General features: G+C 36.8%; 1 protein-coding gene across 1 annotated transcript in view; it reads left to right on the forward strand.

Moving 5' to 3' along the window:
• FAM171B (family with sequence similarity 171 member B) overlaps positions 1–21,443 on the forward strand; it is a 66,745-nt gene extending 45,302 nt beyond the window's left edge. Inside the window, exons 5-8 of the mRNA XM_007190363.2 lie at positions 7,588–7,758; positions 10,983–11,099; positions 16,454–16,577; positions 16,821–21,443. Coding sequence (XP_007190425.2) covers positions 7,588–7,758; positions 10,983–11,099; positions 16,454–16,577; positions 16,821–18,165 — 1,757 coding nt within the window. The 3' untranslated portion in view covers positions 18,166–21,443. The remainder of the gene's footprint in view (positions 1–7,587; positions 7,759–10,982; positions 11,100–16,453; positions 16,578–16,820) is intronic.
• Positions 21,444–21,699: the final 256 nt, after the last annotated feature.

Consider the following 21,699-nt stretch of genomic DNA (forward strand, 5'->3'; position numbering starts at 1 on the left):
CATATATCCCCATATCCCCTCCCTCTTACGTCTCCCTCCCACCCTCCCTATCCCACCCCTCTAGGTGGACACAAAGCACTGAGCTGATCTCCCTGTGCTATGTGGCTGCTTCCCACTAGCTATCTATTTTACCTTTGGTAGTGTATATATGTCCATGCCACTCTCTCACTTTGCCCTTCCCCCCTCCATGTCCTCAGTCCATTCTCTACGTCTGTGTCTTTATTCCTGTCCTGCCCCTAGGTTCTTCAGAACCATTTTTTTGTTTTTTAGATTCCACATATATGTGTTAGCATATGGTATTTGTTTTACTTTTTCTGACTTACTTCACTCTGTATGACAGTCTCTAGGTCCATCCACCTCACTACAAATAACTCAGTTTCATTCCTTTTTATGGCTGAGTAATATTCCATTGTATATATGGGCCACATCTTCTTTATCCATTCATCTGTCAATGAACACTTAGGTTGCTTCCATGTCCTGGTTATTGTAAATAGTGCTGCAATGAACATTGTGGTACATGACTCTTTTTGAATTATGGTTTTCTCAGGGTATATGCCCAGTAGTCGGATTGCTGGGTCATATGGTAGTTCTATTTTAGCTTTTTAAGGAACCTCCATACTGTTCTCCATAGTGGCTGTATCAATTTACATTCCAACCAACAGTGCAAAAGGGTTACTTTTTCTCCACACCCTCTCCAGCATTTATCATTTGTAGATTTTTTGATGATGGGCATTCTGACCGGTGTGAGCTGAAACTTAATTGTAGTTTTGATTTGCATTTCTCTCATGATTAGTGATGTTGAGCATCCTTTCATGTGTTTGTTGGCAATCTGTATATCTTCTTTGGAGAAATGTCGATTTAGGTCTTCTGCCCATTTTTGGATTGGGTTGTTTGTTTTTTTGATATTGAGCTGCATGGGCTGCTTGTAAATTTTGGGGATTAATCCTTTGTCATTTGCTCCATTTGCAAATATTTTCTCCCATTCTGAGGGTTGTCTTTTCTTCTTGTTTATGGTTTCCTTTCCTGTGCAAAAGCTTTTAAGTTTCATTAGGTCCCATTTGTTTATATTTGTTTTTATTTCCATTTCTGTAGAAGGTGGGTCAAAAAGGATCTTGCTGTGATGTACGTCATAGAGTGTTCTGCCTATGTTTTCCTCTAAGAGTTTTAGAGTGTCTGGCCTTACATTTAGGTCTTTAATCCATTTTGAGTTTATTTTTGTGTATGGTGTTAGGGAGTGTTCTAATTTCATTCTTTTACATGTACCTGTCCAGTTTTCCCAGCACCACTTACTGAAGAGGCTGTCTTTTCTCCATTGTATATTCTTGCCTCCTTTATCAGAGATAAGGTGACCATATGTGCATGGGTTTATCTCTGGGCTTTCTATCCTGTTCCATTGATCTATATTTCTGTTTTTGTGCCAGTACCATACTGTCCTGATTACTGTAGCTGTGTAGTGTAGTCTGAAGTCAGGGAGCCTGAATCCTCCAGCTCCGATATTCTTTCTCAAGATTGCTTTGGCTGTTCGGGGTCTTTTGTGTTTCCATACAAATTGTGAAATTTTTTGTTCTAGTTCTGTGAAAAATGCCATTGGTAGTTTGATAGGGATTGCATTGAATCTGTAGACTGCTTTGGATAGTATAGTCATTTTCACAATGTTGACTCTTCCAGTCCAAGAACATGGTATATCTCTCCATCTGTTGGTATCATCTTTAATTTCTTTCATGAGTGTCTTATAGTTTTCTGCATACAGGTCTTTTGTCTACTTAGGTAGGTTTATTCCTAGGTATTTTATTCTTTTTGTTGCAGTGGTAAATGGGAGTGTTTCCTTAATTTCTCTTTCAGATTTTTCATCATTAGTGTATAGGAATGCAAGAGATTTCTGTGCATTAATTTTGTATCCTGCTACTTTACCAAATTCATTGATTAGCTCTAGTAGTTTTCTGGTAGCATCTTTAGGATTCTCTATGTATAGTATCATGTCATCTGCAAACAGTGACAGTTTTACTTCTTCCTTTCCGATTTGTATTCCTTTCATTTCTTTTTCTTCTCTGATTGCTGTGGCTAAAACTTCCAAAACTATGTTGAATAATAGTGGTGAGAGTGGGCAACCTTGTCTTGTTCCTGATCTTAGTGGAAATGGTTTCAGTTTTTCACCATTGAGACCGATGTTGGCTGTGGGTTTGTCATATATGGCCTTTATTATGTTGAGGTAAGTTCCCTCTGTGCCTACTCTCTGGAGGGTTTTTATCATAAATGTGTGTTGAATTTTGTTGAAAGCTTTCTCTGCATCTATTGAGATGATCATATGGTTTTTCTCCTTCAGTTTGTTAATATGGTTTATCACATTGATTGATTTGCATATATTGAAGAATCCTTGCATTCCTGGGATAAACCCCACTTGATCATAGTGTATGATCCTTTTAATGTGCTGTTGGATTCTGTTTGCTAGTATTTTGTAGAGGATTTTTGCATCTATGTTTATCAGTGATATTGGCCTGTAGTTTTCTTTTTTTGTGACATCTTTGTCTGGTTTTGCTATCAGGGTGATGGTGGCCTCGTAGAATGAGTTTGGGAGTGTTCCTCCCTCTGCTATATATTGGAAGAGTTTGAGAAGGACGGGTGTTAACTCTTCTATAATCTTTGATAGAATTTGCCTGTGAAGCCATCTGGTCCTGGGCTTTTGTTTGTTGGAAGATTTTTAATCACAGTTTCAATTTCAGTGCTTGTTATTGGTCTGTTTATATTTTCTATTTCTTTCTGGTTCAGTCTTGGAAGGTTGTGCTTTTCTAAGAATTTGTCCATTTCTTCCAGGTTGTCCATTTTTTTGGCATATAATTAGTTGCGTGCATTAATCTCTCATGATCCTTTGTATTTCTGCAGTGTCAGTTGTTACTTCTCCTTTTCATTTCTAATTCTGTTGATTTGAGTCTTTTCCCTTTTTTCCTTGATGAGTCTGGCTAATGGTTTATCAATTTTGTTTATCTTCTCAAAGAACCAGCTTTTAGTTTTATTGATCTTTGCTATTGTTTCCTTCATTTCTTTTTCATTTATTTCTGATCTGATCCTTATGATTTCTTTCCTTCTGCTAACTCTGGGGTTTTTTTGTTCTTCTTTCTCTAATTGCTTTAGGTGTAAGGTTAGGTTGTTTATTTGAGATTTTTCTTGTTTCTTGAGGTAGGCTTGTATTGCTATAAACTTCCCTCTTAGAACTGCTTTTGCTCCATCCCATAGGTTTTGGGTCGTCATGTTTTCATTGTCATTTGTTTCTAGGTATTTTTTGATTTCCTCTTCAATTTCTTCAGTGATCTCTTGGTTATTTAGTAATGAATTGTTTAGCCTCCATATGTTTGTATTTTTTACAGATTTTTTCCTGTAATTGATATCTAGTCTCATAGCGTTGTGGTCGGAAAAGATACTTGATATGATTTCAATTTTCTTAAATTTACCAAAGCTTGATTTGTGACCCAAGATATGATCTACCCTGGAGAATATCCCATGAGCACTTGAGAAGAAAGTGTATTCTGTTGTTTTTGGGTGGAATGTCCTATAAATATCAATTAAGTCCATCTTGTTTAATATATCATTTAAAGCTTGTGTTTCCTTATTTATTTTCATTTTGGATGATCTGTCCATTGGTGAAAGTGGGGTGTTAAAGTCCCCTACTATGATTGTGTTACTGTAGATTTCCCCTTTTATGGCTGTTAGCATTTGTCTTATGTATTGAGGTGCTCCTATGTTGGGTACATAAATATTTACAATTGTTATATCTTCTTCTTGGATTGATCCCTTGATCATTATGTAGTGTCCTTCTTTGTCTCATGTAATAGTCTTTGTTTTAAAGTCTATTTTGTCTGATATGAGAATTGCTACTCCAGCTTTCTTTTGATTTCCATTTGCATGGAATATCTTTTTCCATCCCCTCACTTTCAGTGTATGTGTCCCTAGGTCTGAAGTGGGTCTCTTGTAGACAGCATATATACAGGTCTTGTTTTTGTATCCATTCAGCCAGTCTATGTCTTTTGGTTGGAGCATTTAATCCATTTACATTTAAGGTAATTATTGATATGTATGTTCCTATTACCATTTTCTTAATTGTTTTAGGTTTGTTATTGTAGGTCTTTTCCTTCTCTTGTGTTTCCTCCTAGAGAAGTTCCTTTAGCATTTGTTGTAAAGCTGGTTTGTTGGTGCTGAATCCTCTTAGCTTTTTCTTGTGTGTAAAGGTTTTAATTTCTCCATCGAATCTGAATGAGATCCTTGCTGGGTAGAGTAAATTTGGTTGTAGGTTTTTCCCTTTCATCACTTTAAATATGTCCTGCCACTCCCTTCTGGCTTGCAGAGTTTCTGCTGAAAGATCAGCTGTTAACCTTATGGGGATTCCCTTGTATGTTATTTGTTGTTTTTCCCTTGCTGCTTTTAATATTTTTTCTTTGTATTAATTTTTTGATAGTTTGATTAATATGTCTCTTGGCTCATTCCTCCTTGGATTTGTTCTGTATGAGACTCTGTGCTTCCTGGACTTGATTGACTATTTCCTTTCCTATATTAGGGACGTTTTCAACTGTAATCTCTTCAAATATTTTCTCAGTCCCTTTCTTTTTCTCTTCTTCTTCTGGGGCCCCTATAATTCGAATATTGGTGCATTTAATGTTGTCCCAGAGGTCTGTGAGACTGTCCTCAATTCTTTTCATTCTTTTTTCTTTATTCTGCTCTGTGGTAATTATTTCCACTATTTTATCTTCCAGGTCACTTATCCATTCCTCTGCCTCAGTTATTCTGCTATTGATTCCTTCTAGAGAATTTTAAATTTCATTTATTGTATTGTTCATCATTGTTTGTTTGCTCTTTAGTTCTTCTAGGTCCCTGTTAAACATTTCTTGTATTTTCTCCATTCTACTTCCAAGATTTTGGATCATCTTTACTCTGAATTCTTTTTCAGGTAGACTGCCTATTTCCTCATAATTTGTTTGGTCTGGTGGGTTTTTACCTTGCTCCTTCATCTGCTGTGTATTTCTGTGTCTTCTCATTTTGCTTAACTAACTGTGTTTGGGGTCTCCTTTTCACAGGCTGCAGGTTCGTAGTTCCCATTGTTTTTAGTGTCTGCCCCCCATGGGTAAGGTTGGTTCAGTGGGTTGTGTAGGCTTCATGGTGGAGGGGACTGGTGCCTGTGTTCTGGTGGATGAAGCTGGATCTTGTCTTTCTGGGGGGCAGGACTGCGTCCGGTGGTGTGTTTTGGGGTGTCTGTGAACTTATTATGATTTTAGGTGGCATCTCTGCTAATGGGTGGGGTTGTGTTCCTGTCTGGCTAGTTGTTTGGCATGGGGAGTCCAGCACTGGAGCTTGCTGGTCGTTGAGTGGAGCTGGGTCTTAGCATTAAGACGGAGATCTCTGGGAGAGCGCTTGCCGATTGATATGTGGGGCCGGTCTGGGAGGTCTCTGGTGGACCAATGTCCTGAGCTCAGCTCTCCCACCTCAGAGGCTCAGGCCTGACACCCGGCCAGAGCACCAAGACCCTGTCAGCCACACGGCCAGGTACGTGGGCAGTTTCTTGCCTTTTGGGAAGTCTGAGGTCTTCTGCCAGCATTCAGTAGGTGTTCTGTAGGAGTTGTTCCACATGTAGATGTATTTTTGATGTATTTGTGGGGAGGAAGGTGATCTCCATGTCGTAACTCCTCTGCCATCTTGAACGTCCCCTGGCAATTATTTTTTTTAAACTTCTATTTATTCCACTGTTTTTAAAATCAGCTCAGATAATATGTAATTTTTATGGTTTCCCTTGAGTCAAATTTTTGGTCCATGTCATTTGGGGAGTAGTCAGAAATTAGAGTAATAAGCATATAGATGTTATGGTTAGATAGATAGGCTTTTTTTTTTTTTTTCTAACCTGCTGTAGCTGATGCTATTGATGCCCCAGCCAGATGACCCTGTCTTCTGTTACAAGCCTATGTTTCCTACTGCACAAATCTCTGCTTAAGGGCATTCCCTGGTCCAGGATGCAGACTTGGCCCTCACAAGGGGCAAGGTCTCAACCAATGACAGACAAAGAGCACATAACGCATACACACCTGCTCATTAACACATCCTGTGTTGGCTTCCTTCTTCTGTGTTACTCCTCCATTCCCTCAGTGGTGGGTGCTTCCTCCATATTGTTATTTCAGGGTTTGCTTCTTGAGGAAGCCAATCTAAGATACCTGCCAAAGTTTTCCAGTTGTAAGTTATAGGATGCTCAAAATAAAAGCATCACAAGAATGGTACCAATATACACACTATTGCAAATGAAGCTCATGTTGCATTGGAGGGTTTTTATGAACAACACTCATTAGATTCAGTGGGAAGGAGTCATAATGTGCTCTGCCCTTCAGCATTCTTCTACTACCTGCTTTTGAGATTATTCATTAAACATTTCAATTGTCCTGAGAATGCTGCTAACATTTTCAAAGTTCTAGAGCTGTGCTGACAAATGGGAATGTTCTGCTCTGCCCAGTCTGGTAGCTGCTAAGCCACATGTGGCTGTTGAGCTCTTGACACATAACCAGTGCACTGAGGAACTATATTGCTCATTTCATTTAAATTCAAATTGCTGCATGCTGCTCCTGGCTACTCTACTGGATTGTACAGTTCTAGAGTTCTACAAGTATGAAAATTCTTTGTGAAAGTTTCCTCCTCATTGTCTTTCAGACTCTTTTTTCCTTCTTCTTTGAGTTGGCCTTATCCCAAATGGTGGGATGCTGATTTCATCAGTTTCAGCTGCATTCACTATGTGAAGCCACCGACTGTATAGAACTGAGGGGTGGAGTTAAGAAAGCCAGCTAGCTTTATAAATAGTTTGATATAAGAGATTATAATTACTTACAGATTACATAGTACTTTTCACAGTACATTACTGACCAGTGCAACTAGTCTACAGAATATGTATGGCATTACTTTGCTTACCTTATGGTTAGAGTTTCAGGAAGTTTACAAAGGTTAATTCTCTTATATTTAACAGAAAATTTCCAATAAGCCAGTGGTTGCCCTGTCTGATAACTGAAGATATATACCAGATTCGGTGGCAGCGATAATAAGGATTCCTTTCCATGGCCTCCAAGGCCCTATGCTATTTCCACCTCTCTCTGACCTCCAGTCTTCTTTCTTTCTTACACGTGCCAAGATCACTTCTGATTTGGGAGCTTTGCACTGGTTTCTTATGCCTGGAAAGCTCTTCTCTGAGGTCTCTGCATGGATGGCACCTTCTCATTTGGCCACTGCTCAAATGTCTCCTCCTCAGAGAGGCAGCCTTCCTGTTGGTTTTGTAGGTTTTTAAACACATTGAATTAGATTCCAGTGACCTTAAATCAGAGGACTCAGAGAGAATTCGATCTTTAGGCTCATACTGATTTGTCAATATTACATAAGTATAGCATTTATTTATGATATATTTTTTAGTTTAAAAATCCTTAAATAGAATCCAGTATCTATTTGATATTAAAATGGATAACCCTGGGTGAAATAGAGGAGCTAGATATTTTAGGCCCATGTTAGTCTGTTGTTAATACACAACTACAGTTTGTGTTTTACATATGATTTTAATGAACTGTCTTCTGTTTTTAGGTTTTGAAGGCAATGAACTGACTCCTCTTGCTGCAATATGTGTGAAAATATATTCTGGAGGAAAAGAATTAAAGGTGGATGGCTCTATTCAAATTTCTCTCCCACTTCTACGTACAAAAGGTATAAGTGCAGGGGATAACATACCTGCCTGGACATTTGATATGAACACAGGTATGTGAGCTAGGTGAAAAGGTTCTGAATATTTTGAATATTTGAATATTTTACAAATATGTTTCTATATTTTTATTAAAAATTTTCAGCTTTATTAAGGTATAATTGACAAATAAAATTTCTATATTTTATATACAATATTAAATTTTAATATACCTTATTTAAAACATTAAAATATTTATATTTGAATGTTTTATCTTTAGTAGAGTACTAAATCAGTAATATTATAATTTTAAGCACTTTGTTAATGACCAAAAGTGGCCCTACTTTGATTAATATAATACAATTGCGGGGAAAAGGATATCACTATTACATTTTAAGATAGCATTATTTACTCACATTCCCATGTTTTTATGTTTTGAGCAGAAATAAAATTTTTAAAATTATTTCTGCTCTTATGGGTTTGTTCTTGTTTTGATAGGCAGTATGAAGTTATATCTAAAAGCTTGGCTAAAGCAATTGATAAATGTATGCTAATTTCATGAAAATAAATAACACTGTGTTTTAGATGTATGTGTGTATATATATGTATGTGTATTATATATAGAGAGAGAGAGGGTAGAAAGAGAGATTATTTTCCAAAAAAAAATCTTTCGTACCAATTTTGTTTCCTGAGTTTAGCCTCCTAAATAACAGCTGGATGCACTTTTTTTCCCTTCTGCTTCTCTTGGTTTTCTTGTGTTTCCATGTAAATAAGGTGGAAATCTTTACCAAAAAAAAAAAAAAAAAAACAAGAAAAGATGATCAGCCCAAAACTGGGTCCAGGGGTAGAACTGCCTTGGGTTAAGTCATGATACACAGCCTAGACAGTTTTGCAGGGCTTAATTTCTCTCTCATCTGTTTCCTGTGTTAATAACTTTCTGGAATAGGATTTCCCTTCTGAGTGTCAAGAAGGCTGTAGGTGCTCTCACTTGATACTACCCAGGTTAAAGTCCAACGGAAAGAGAAATTCTTTTCCTAGTAGCTATTACATAAGCCCTTGGATTCACTGCATTTGTAGAATGGGGTTTGCATGCCCTTCTTGGAACCAATCTGTGTGGCCTGCAAATAGATTGCACAAATTTATTTAGGCTTAAGTCATGTGTTGGAACTGGGATTGGAGCCCTAAACTAATGATGTGGACTGAGAATAGGGAGCAGTAGATCCTCAAAGGAGATTGGAATGAGGTTTCACTGTAACTGGAAGGGTAGGTAGTGAGGCACAAACACACACATGTTCACTATAGAAGATAAAAACATGGATATATTATTGTTTAAGAAAGACTGGAAACTATATAAATAACAATGGTAGTTGTAAGGGACAAACTCTTCTTCTCTCAACTCTATTCTACACTCAAAACTTCACTTCTGGTCACCAAATGTGAGGGTGTTTTTCCTGTGCCAAGCAGGACTCTAACACGAGCTAAGTGTCCTAAAATTTCATTCAATTTAGACACTCTCTACCTGGAGTTAGTGTCAGATCCTACAGGTTAAGGGCTCGGTCCTACAGCCCCCAACTCAAGAGGCCAGTTGCAAGTCCAGCTTGTCACCCATGCTTCTGCCCAGCTGGCTATAAATTGGAGGTTCCCATGACCCTCTCCTCGAGTTTGATAACTTGCTAGAACAGCTCACAGGAAGACAGTTTACTAACTAGATTATCAGTTTGTTATAGAAGGGTACAACTTGGTAATAGCCAGATGGAGGAGACGCATAGGGCAAGGTACGGGAGAAAGGGCCTGGAGCTTCAGTGCTCTCTCCTCTGGGTGCTTCACCCTCCCAGCACCTCCACGTGTTCACCAACTCTGCTCTCTAAACCCTGGAGTTCAGGGATTTTTATGGAGGCCTTATTATGTAGGCATGCTTGATTAAATCACTGAACACTGGTGATTGAGTTTGAGCTCCAGCCCCTCTTCCTTCTCTACAGGGGTGCGTGGGGCTGGGGATGAAAGGTCCAACCCTCTGATCACGTGGTTGGCTCCCCTGGCAACCAGGCTCCTATCCACAGGGACTTTCCAAAATTCACCTCATTAACATAAACTCAGGTGTCATTGAAAGCGGCTTGTTATGAACAACAAAAGACACTCTCCACCTTTTTGGACCTTATCACATAGGAAATTCCGAGGTTTTAGGAGCACTGTGCCAGGACTGGGGATTAAGACCACATATATATTTCTTATTATAAATCACAATGTCACAGTGGTATACTACTGTTAAACACTGGATTAAGACCTCTAAGACCTGGATTCTGGTCTTAAACACTGGATTAAGAGCTCTAAGACCTGGATTCTGGTCCATTTACCAGCAGTGTGATTTTGAACAAATCACTTAATTTATTCTGGCCTCAATTTCCTAATTTGTTGAATGAGAGAATTGTTTTAAGACACTTTAAAGAAGAATATCTGCTTTGAGTTCTGCTCTCTGATTGTTTCTCCTGAAAAAGGCCTTTGTCTCTAATGTACCTTCCAGTAGCAGAATTTTTGAATTGATTTGTCACATATGTAATGCTTAGTTTTAATGTGACTATTTAAAAAGCAGTAGGTTGACTTATTCTGATAATTTCAAGTTTGTCTACCTTATTAAAAACAGTTTTACATGTTATAGATATACATCATTACAAGGAATCAATAAACCAAATACAACTATACACCAAACTTATAAATAGCTTTGTTATGCTGGACTTCATAAAAGATACTGGCTTTACTGAATGCTTTTTTCTGTGGATAATATTTAATTGAATCCGAATAGCATTTTTAAAAAAGTTTTTAAAAATTGAGTTCTAAAAGAGCTATGCCAGCAGTACTAGAACAAAACAGTATTTAATAAATAATAAGGCCATAAAATATAGACTATAAGTGTTTAATCAGAATCCCAGAATAGGTAACAACCACCTGTTGATAAATTTGGATTTAATTACTCACATTTTTATTAAGACATGTCTCAATATGCACAATGTAGACATTATTTGGAGTCATGATTTCCCTAAATAGATCTATATCCTTAGTTTATTAGTATTGATTTTATTTCCTTTAGTCATAACAAATCAAATTATTCTATTTAATATATTATAATATGTACTGTATTATGATGTAATATATATATTATCCCATGATAATATATTGCCACAGTTTTCATAATCTTTGAAAAAGTCCTGCAAAGTATTCTATACATGACTATCAGCAAACTCCTATCAGCATTAAAGATATATAAACTAATCGATTAGTATTTTTTACTTGCCTTCCTTTTTAGGTGCTTGGATAAATCATGGCCGGGGAATGGTCAAGGAATATAACAATCATTTAATTTGGACATACGAGGCACCTCATTTGGGCTACTGGATAGCAGCTCCACTTCCAGGAACTAGAGGTATGGTAAAAATGAAACAAAGAGTAAATTTTAAAAAGTCCAAATAGTCATGCTGAAATTGATATTAGGAGATTCCCATTTTATTCTAAGCATTACCACTTACTGTATGACACTGGAAAAAGCTGTTAGTCTCTTGCTCTGAGCTTTATTTTATTTTTTCCATGTGTATCAGGAAAGATTAAATTCTATGAACTCTAAGGTCCTTCATAGCTGTAATATCTGATGAATCTGAAGTATGAAGTGTATTCAAATCAAGAATTTCCTTAGTTTACTTTTTATGAATAAATTCTACCCAGATCAGTTAGAGTTTTTAGTTGCAAAAAATAGGAATAGATTTTAGATAATTAAAAAAATGTGTTAGGATATAGGGAGTTTGCAGGATCCTAGGGAAAGCTGAAGAAGCAGATCGTAAAAGGCAGGAATCCTGGAGGGCCCAGTTAGCAGACCTACTTGACTGTCTTTGGAAGACTGCTGCTTCATAACAGCTGATACTAACCCTTTGCAGTCCTTTCCTCACACTGTTCCTGATCTTTCTAGGGATGTGGAATTTAGATGGGCCCAGACTTAGGTCGTGAGCATTCTCCTTGGTGGGGCTGTGGTGGGGAGGAGGAGGGGCTGTTGAATAATAGTGTCCCCAGACTGTTTCCGAGATAAGACAAGTGATAGCTCAAATGGAGATTGGCCTGACATATGAACAGAAGGTGGACAAAAACCGAGAGCTGTCTGCTAGGAATGGCCTATTCATATTCTAGGAGAAATAAGTACTTCATTTTTCCTAGATTTAACATGGTATCAAATTATCTATTTACTTTGTACTTAAACACAACTCAAGATGTAGGATTTCTATCTCAAAATACTCAAACATTGCATGTTTCATCCATTAAGTCATCTTAAAAAAAGAAATACTCTAACCTACTTTAGTGTAGACTGGTTGCATCATGGACCTGCTACCACCTTCTAGGGCATCTGGGTGTTCTCTGGTATAAGTTCTTGGCTTTCCCTGCTGCCAGCTCTGCTAAGTCAACTTTCCAGCAGTCAGCATCTTGTTGCTCTTGTCTCTTATCTCAGTCTGCTTTAACCTATGGGTTTTTGTCTGTTTATAAAAACAAAACATCATCAAAAAATCTACAAACAGTAAATGCTGGAGAGGGTGTGGAGAAAAGGGAACCCTCCTGCACTATTGGTGGGAATGTAAATTGATACAGCCACTCTGGAGAACAGTATGGAGGTTCCTTAAAAAACTAAAAATAGACCTACCATATGACCCAGCAATCCCACTACTGGGCATATACCCTGAGAAAACCATAATTCAAAAAGAGTCATGTACCAAAATGTTCATTGCAGCACTATTTACAGTAGCCAGGACATGGAAGCATCCTAAGTGTCCATCGACAGACAAATGGATAAAGAAGATGTTGCACATATATACAATGGAATATTACTCAGCCATAAAAAGAAACGAAATTGAGTTATTTGTAGCAAGGTGGATGGACCTAGAGTCTGTCATACAGAGTGAAGTAAGTCAGAAAGAGAAAAACAAATACCGTATGCTAACACACATATATGGAATTAAAAAAAAAAAAAGTTCTGAAGAACCGAGGGGCAGGACAGGAATAAAGACGCAGACGTAGAGAATGGACTTGAGGACACAGGGAGGGGGAAGGGTAAACTGGGAGGAAGTGAGAGAGTGACATGGACATATATACACTACCAAACGTAAAATAGATAGCTAGTGGGAAGCAGCTGCATAGCACAGGGAGATCAGCTCGGTGCTTTGTGACCATGTAGAGGGGTGGGATAGGGAGGGTGGGTGGGAGGTGCAAGAGGGAGGGGATATGGGGATATATGTATGCATATGGCTGATTCACTTTGTTATACAGCAGAAACTAACACAGCATTGTAAAGCAAGTGTACTCCAATCAAGATGAAAAAAATAAAATAACAAATATAAAAAAAGCAAAACAAAGCTTTCAGTGTCATTTTAGTAAAGTTTAGGGAAAGTGTGAAGGCTGAATGCATATGTCACTCCTTCATCTTTAACCATGTGTCAGAGATAATTCTTTTGGTTTATCTAGTGTCTTGGTTCCCAGCTGAAAGGCAGCTGCAACCTGGCTCTTTCATGCTGTTCAGGAATAGTCCCAGTGCACACCCTGATCCAGGATGTGGATGACATTTTACATACATTTCTCTTTAGCAATTTATCTGCTAACTTTGTTATGGCTGCCTATTAATAATTTGAAGGCTTTGAGTTTTTTCTGCAATTTAAAAAATAGTTTGATATTTTCATTTTACATTTGACAACCTTTGAATTTTAAACCATGCAAGGTAACAAGACTTTTTTTCAATGAAGCTAAAATTTAGTATTTCAATAGAAGAAATATGAGCTATTAATATTAACCATTACGATCAAGAGGATGTTCTGTTTTTGTTTGAACTTAGTGCTTATGAGATTTATTCAGAAACCAGAGGGTGATTACTTTTGTTTCTCATGGTGCAAAATATCATGCAGTCTTGCCAGCTATCTGACCATATCCCATTCTAGATTTGCAACAATAAAATGAGGAAAAAGATGAAAAAGAACAATTAATATTTAATAATTCAACTAAATCCAAGTTATTTCATTTCTAATAAAAATGACCTAAAAATGGCACTTGAGTTTTATAGAGAAGTGTGCTTTCCACTGAAAATATACCTGGAGCAACCAATTTATACAAGATGACTATGAATTATAAAAGCTGAAATAATTTTCTAAAATAGGTGGAAGTTTTGTTTTAGCTTACATGTCAGGAACGATTTTGTGTGAATCAGAGTACTAACATAGAAGTGTGGGATTCCCGTTCAGTTTGAATTAGATACCTTCTAGTGATGGTTTTGAAAAATCCATACGAGAAATATGGATAACTTGATAACTTAACTGTAGTTCTGGCTTTGACAGTAATTAACAGGGTGAGCTTGAAATAGGTACTTACCCATCTGAGTATTAGTTTTCTTTTTTCTAAATTGCGGGAGTTGGATATGAGGATCACTAATGTCCCTAAACACTTTAGGATGCGAGTGTTACCGTAAACTCAAAATTGGTCCTGTGATGGGCTAGTTAGTGTCTGGCGCGCTAGAGCTACTTTAGTTATAATTTGGTTAATAATATACTAAATCTGTTTTTAAAGTAAATCTTAATATTTTTTCAAGGAATTCTAGAAATCTGTTTAAGTGCAAGAAATTAAAATCAATTGGTTTTTCACAGATTGCTATAGGTAAGTAGGTGGCTGAGTATAGAATTTGTTAAACAAGTACCATTACTTTTTTTCAATATGCATTTTCAAGTATATTTGAATGAAAATATATTGTAATTTTCTACCTTTCTAACCCCTTTTGGGCATGTGCATATACACCCATGTGCGCCCACACACACATGCAGATGTATGCTTTTTTGCTACTGTCATACATATAAGATTTGGCCCAAATGGAACAATGTCATCCTCTTAATTCCAAAAGTGAGTTCTGTTGGAATTCTGTGGAGTGAAAATTGTTAGCATTACTCTATTGTGGAAATATATATTCAATATTCTTTTGGAGAAGAAGTTGAATTTCACCAAGTTAATAGCTGAACTTTACTCTGTTGCAGTTCTGGATCCTGAATAAGAATCTGTAGGTAGAATTGTTACTCTTATCTCTTTTTCGTTTGAAGAAATTTCATATTGTGCGATGCTGTGCTTGGTTGCCTATTCAATATGATAAACATTTTATTATCAGTTACCATATAGGAAAGCGTGGTCAGTACTGAAGTGCCTGTTCTTCTATAAACTTGACGTTTCATTTAACAACAGTGGTATAATATAGCTAACACTTACTGAGTGCTTATCATGTGCTAAGCACTGCTCTAAATAATTACACGTATTAACCCATTTAATCCTCATAACAGCCCACATGGGTGAGGTATGACAGTTATGGACTGAGACACAAGTAAATGAAGCCTGCCCAATACCTCACAGGAAGAAAGGGTGAGGCCAGGATTCCAGTTCAGGCACTCTGGCTCTAAAGTCTGAATGCATAACCACAACACTGCTTCTCCAAATCCTTTAATATTACTATTACTTTAATCAACTTAGATGATGCAAAAGTTAAAGGATCTAAAGGCCTCATGATCCTTAGTCTTTCCAGTGTCCTTGGTGAAGCTGAAAGCTTCACGCTGGACATCTTCTCATGGTCAAGATGACCAGAAAATCGGGCGTCTCATCACCTTGAATACATATTAAAATCCAGTTGATACTGATCAGTAGAGTTGTTTTTAATGTACATTTTTGAGCAAAATTAGGTCTTAGTGACGTTGAAACATTACCTCAAGATAAGTTGCATTTATTTTCATGCAGAATATTCATAGCCTGCACTGATCATCCCGATGCTTAGTCTGCTTTTACTGCAGTTAAGCTAATTACAACAGCATTGTATATATGTGCTCTCGTGAAGAAGAATAATGGCTCACCTGTGCCGCTGCTGGGCTTAGCTTGCTGGGATCATAGCGTCATCTTGTTCTGGAGTTCAGCCTGCAATTAAAAGTCGCAACTTTTAATTCTTCAGGTCCCCCAATTTTTGCATTCTCTTTGGTCCTTTCATCCCTGCTTACTTTGGCAAATTCTTTTTGAATTTATCTTTAAAATTTCTTTTTTAATCGAATGCAGCTAATCACAGTCAACACTCACTACATGCTATCTCAAAACCTCTTTGCACAAAGCTCTCGTTAGAAATATTTTCTCCCAGTTTATTCCAGCAAATATTTTGCTACCACGTGGCTTGGGCCACCATTTTTACTGCCTCCTGCAACAGTTTCCTCACTGCCTGGCTTGGAAGCCAGTGTCACACATTTTAGGTTTCGTTATAGCAGCACTTTAGCATCTTGCCGCCACTTTCTGCAATACTCAGCCATCAGTAACAAATAAACCTATTATCTCAGCAGCTAACGATAGCAAACACTTGTTTGTTGCTTTCACTTCATGACCGTTGGGCTTGGCTTGGTTCAGTTCAACATTTTTTCTCGTTCCAGAACCTAGGCTGAAGGAATAGCAAAACTTTGGGATATACTATTCACATAATAGAGGGCCTTAGCAAGAGGACAGGCCATTCAGGCAGCCTCATTTAAGACGCTCACATTTCACTGGGCAGAGCAAGTCAACTGATTAAGCCCAAAGGGGGTAGGGAAAGTAATCTCCACCCACAGGGAAGCCTGCCATGGGAGGGGAGCAAATAAATACAACTGTGTATACACATATTTAATCTGCCTTGCCCAGGATAGGACATAGTTGAAAATTTGACCTAAAATAATATATTTTCTCTTTATTTGTTTATTTTGAACCATTTAGGGTCAGGTATAAATGGAGATTCAAAGGACATAACTGCCTACCACACAGTGTTTCTTTCAGCCATATTAGGAGGAACAATAGTCATTGTCATTGGATTTTTTGCTGTACTTCTTTGTTATTGCAGGTAAGAACAATATTAATGTGTATGAACACAGAAACTATCAGATTATAGTATCATGTCAGTTCTGTGTATTACAATGTTTGTAGAAATCAATGGTTTGATCTTTAAAATATGTGGATTAAAATAAAAATGGATATATTCTTAGAGTAGCATTGCATATATAATAAACATATTATGAGATGATTTTTTTAAATGAAACCTTCTAGATAAGTTTTAAACATTTTTTTGCCTTCTCTTCTACTCTAGGGATAAGTGTGGTACTCCGCAGAAAAGAGAAAGAAATATCACTAAACTTGAGGTCCTCAAGAGAGACCAGACAACTTCAACAACTCACATAAATCACATCAGTTCAGTCAAAGTTGCATTAAAAACCGAGGACAAGTCACAGTTATTCAGTGCCAAAAGCTCCTCGTACAACCCTCAGAAAAAGGAACCATCAAAGGTAGAAGCAGAAGAAAGAGTTTCCATGGTAAAAACTCGGGACAGTTTAAAAATCTACAATGAAGATGTTTCATTTCTGTCAGTCAATCAAAATCATTACTCAAGAAACCCAGCTCAGTCTTTGGAGCCCAATGTAGGGTCCAAACAACCTAAACATATTAACAACAATATATCTTCATCTCTAGGTGATGCTCAAGAGGAAAAGAGGTATCTCACAGGTAATGAAGATGTGTATGGGCATTCTCACATTCCAGAACAGCTTATGCACATCTACAGCCAGCCCATTGCCATCCTTCAAACATCTGACCTCTTCTCCACTCCAGAGCAGTTACATACTGCTAAGTCAGCTACTTTGCCAAGAAAGGGACAGTTAGTCTATGGCCAATTGATGGAACCAGTAAATAGAGAGAACTTTACGCAGACATTGCCCAAAATGCCAATACATTCTCATGTACAGCCTCCAGATGCCAGGGAAGAGAATATCCCACTCGAAGGTCAACAGAGCTTGCCATCCCAAACTTCAGATTGGAGCCGGTATTCAAACAGCCTACTAGAATCTGTTTCTGTTCCTGGAACACTAAATGAAGCTGTTGTAATGACTCCCTTTTCATCAGAGCTTCAAGGAATTTCAGAACAGACCCTCCTAGAACTGTCCAAAGGAAAGCCCTCCCCCCATCCCAGAGCCTGGTTTGTGTCTCTTGATGGAAAGCCAGTCGCACAAGTGAGGCACTCCTTCATAGACCTGAAAAAGGGCAAGAGAGCCCAGAGCAACGACACGAGTCTGGACTCTGGGGTGGACATGAATGAGCACCACTCAAGTAGAAAACTGGAGAGGGAAAAAACGTTCATCAAAAGTATGCATCAGCCTAAGATCCTTTACTTAGAAGATTTAGACCTGAGCAGTAGTGAGAGTGGAACCACCGTCTGCTCCCCCGAGGACCCAGCTTTAAGGCACTTTCTAGATGGAGGGAGTGGAGCTATCATGGAGCACCCTGGGGAAGAGTCCCCAGGAAGAAAAAGCACCGTTGAAGATTTTGAAGCCAATATATCCCCCACTAAAAAAAGGGGAAGACCACCACTAGTCAAAAAAGATAGCAAGACTAACATCTGGAAGAAGCGAGAGGAACGCCCACTGATTCCCATCAATTAACACCAAGAGTGGTTGTGTCTCTGCTGTCTCGTGCTGTTTATTCTTGCTTGTTGTTGTAAACTGCCGTATGAACTTCTGCAGAAGTTGAGACTGAGCAATCTCATGGTCCCTGGACATGTCTCAAGCAGAGTAAGTAGTAAAATGGTAATTAAGTAGTGAGAGAAAGATACCAAGGAATGCTTTTTCTGGCCTATTCTTTTCATTTATTTTTGGGTGATGAATTTGAAGTATCCAAGCGTTCAAAATGTAAAATAGCTTCAAGATGTTAGTTATCCAAAAATGTTGCTCAGTCAGCAAGTTGAGTCCTGACTCTGAAGAATAACAGTGAAAAGTGTACTCCTAAAGTTGCTTCCAAAAATATTGCTTCTGCTTTGATGACTACCCCTGTGAAATGTTTAGAAATGAAACTGTATTCTTCAGGCCTCATATTCTTGTGAAATGTTACTATTATGTTCTCCACTGCCTATACTTGAAAATAACTTAATATTCTGGATTGATATTATTCTAGAGTTCAAAGGCCAAACCTCATTTTCTTTCTTTTTTAAACAGCATGTGTATTGTTATCAACCCAAAAGTAAATTCCATACTCACATAAGATGGGCAAGAAGCTACTTGGTTGTTAGAGAGGGAAATGCCAGCTCTTTGGTTGTTTTTGGATACAGCGTCACAGAATAAAAAGGTGTTAGTTTATTTAGAAATCTGAGAAATGAATGCCCTGATACTGAATTTTTATTTAAAAATTTCTTACCCCCTTCCTCATCACCAAAAGTGAAGTGAGCTTAGCTGTCAAGGAAAACTTTTTACCAATCTAAAAAAAAAAAACCCAAACATTCCTCCCCCTCCCCAATTTTTAGTTTAAAACTCACTGATACATGTAGGCTAAAATCAGTTTTAAGATATTTCTTCTATTAAAAAAAATTCAGTCACTTAAACACTATTAAACTTGATTTAAAAAAATCAATGAATTGAAAGTTTCTTATGAACACCCAAAATTAAAATATGTGGAGCTAAAGGAAGTAAATATTTCAATATTTTCTGAAATGTCAAGCAGAAAAAGAAATGCCATTTCCCTGAGACTCAAAAATACCTTCATGATACTAGGTATATATCCAGATTTTTTTTTCCGGTTGACATTCATAAAAAATGTTTGGGAAAAAGTTTCAATTTCATGGGAAAAGTAAAAGATTTTTCTTAAATCACTTAAATGCTTTAAGTTATATAAATATAACATTTTTCCAAGTTTGGAAGTCATATATTCATATTCTTTTCATCATAGCAAAGAATTCAGTGTGAACACATTCAACAGCTGTTTTTAATTATGTGTTTTCAACTCTTGAATTATCATTCATATGTCCTAAAAATGAAGCTCTTTGTTAATTAAAATCAGCTCATCCCATTTTTCTTAATTTCCATAAAGACAGATGTCTGAAGCAGCTTCCCCTTTCCCTTGGGGAAAAAATGAAACTCAATTGCTTTATTTCTCATGCCCTACTAATTAACTTGGAAGCAACATAGAGACCCAAGGCACATAAACAAGTTGAAAGAACTAAAATTAGCCACATTAGCTTCAGCCAAATTATATAGATATACAACAAAAGACAACAGCTTTTTCCCCAAGACAGTAGACTTCAGCCAGTTTTTTCCTGTAACCATTTCTGAAGCATCTAACCTGTCAGATAACACTCCTACCTTTCTGTATTAACCCAAAGAATTTAAGACCTAGGCAAAAGTTTGCTATATTCTTCCGCAATCCATGGAAGAGGTAAATGTTTTGGATAATACCTAGATTTACTTTTTTTGGGGGGGGGGGAGTGATAAGATCCAAAATTAGAAGCGGCTTCTTATTGGTTTACACAGAAAGATGTAGTAAAAGCAGCATAAATGAAAATGATTTGGAAAAGGTTAAGGAGTTAGTGCTCTGCTGAAGTGCCTTTGATATAGACTTGCTTTATTAGAAGGATATGATAACATCTTTCTTAAATATGCATTTTCTTTGTTAGCCAAATTAAACAGATGTGCAGTTTTTATTAATTAAAAATATAGACCTCGTGTTTCACGTTGGAACAATGAATTTTGCATGCCAGTGACATCTCTTTGTGTGTTTCTTTTTTGAATCCAGTTTATATTGATACATTGTTTATGTTGGAATGAAGTTAGAAACTGTATAGTAATATATTGCACTTCAATATTTTAAGTGTATATTTTCCCCACCCTTAAAAATGTTTAATCTCTCATCTTTGGTAATGGAATACACACATTGATATAAGGGTATACCATTCAGGTATGCCACTTACTCATTCTTGTGTAAAGGAAATGAGAAGATGTATCCCCAAGGGCTTTTCTAGAAATACTTTTTTGGTTTCAGAATAAAATCTTATTTTTTTATACACTGCACATTCTGTTCTCAATTGGGAAGTATAGGCAATTTATCTTTTCTAATGATCCAAAATGTGTAACTTCTCATTTGTGAGTAGTTCACAAATTTCCTGTTAAAAAGCTGAAGCCATCTACTTTTTCTTAACCCAAATGATAATAAACCTACAATATTCACAACTTTCTTAAAATTTTTAAATTGAAAACCAACAGTTTTTTGCAAATGAAAACCTTGAGAATTTTGGTCACAAATTGTTAACATTTGTGGATCCTTTATATATACTTTGGATATATCTCAAAGGCAAAATTATCCCTTAATCAACTGATGGATCCATTTACTAAAGCACAGCTATATGTATTTTTGAATACATATTATGATCTTGAATTTATAAAATCCATTTTTATGACATTTATGCAGTTGTATAGGGATTACACCCTTTTATAATACACAGTATACCACGAAGGTCACAAATATTGAGGAATAAAAGCACTTTGCTTTGGCAGTCATTTTCAGATCACTTTCTATGTGTTTGAATCTTCTGGTATCAATACATAGTATAGAGTTTTAGGGATCTGTGGGTCAAATTGTGTCCCTCAAAACTTCCCAGGAAGGTGAAGCTCAAAGTTATGTATTCATTTATAGGGAATGAATTACTCATTTCTCCATGTACTAGATTTGTAAAGAATTTGACTATGTTAATTTCCATCTCAGACCTAGAGTTGACATTTTGCTCTCATTTCCAAGTGTTTCTATCTTTTGTATTCTTTCATCAGAGGAATCTCACATTTCAGTGTACTTAGTGCCATTACTACGATATTTACTGCTGAAAACTGTTAACAATCTGAAGATTTGAAAAATGTTAAACATAGTTCAGTAAAGATAATAAAATAAATCTAAAAATGTACTTGATGCATTATTTTATTTTGGGTAAACTATGAAACATTCCTCCCTAAACTGTTGTTTAATCTAGTGGATATTCAATTATTTTTTCTTTGATACACTCCCTATAGTAAAATAAACATATTTGAATACCCTTTGTTTACATAATGAACTTGATTTCTCTTTGTATTTCACATTCTCCAAGGTTCACATTTTTACTACTAAAGCTGAGTATAGACAAATTATTTTTCCATTCAATGAGAATACTTTTCAAGATAACC

This window comes from Balaenoptera acutorostrata, chromosome 8 (assembly GCF_949987535.1).
Source record: "Balaenoptera acutorostrata chromosome 8, mBalAcu1.1, whole genome shotgun sequence".
Taxonomy (NCBI): Eukaryota; Metazoa; Chordata; class Mammalia; order Artiodactyla; family Balaenopteridae; genus Balaenoptera; species Balaenoptera acutorostrata.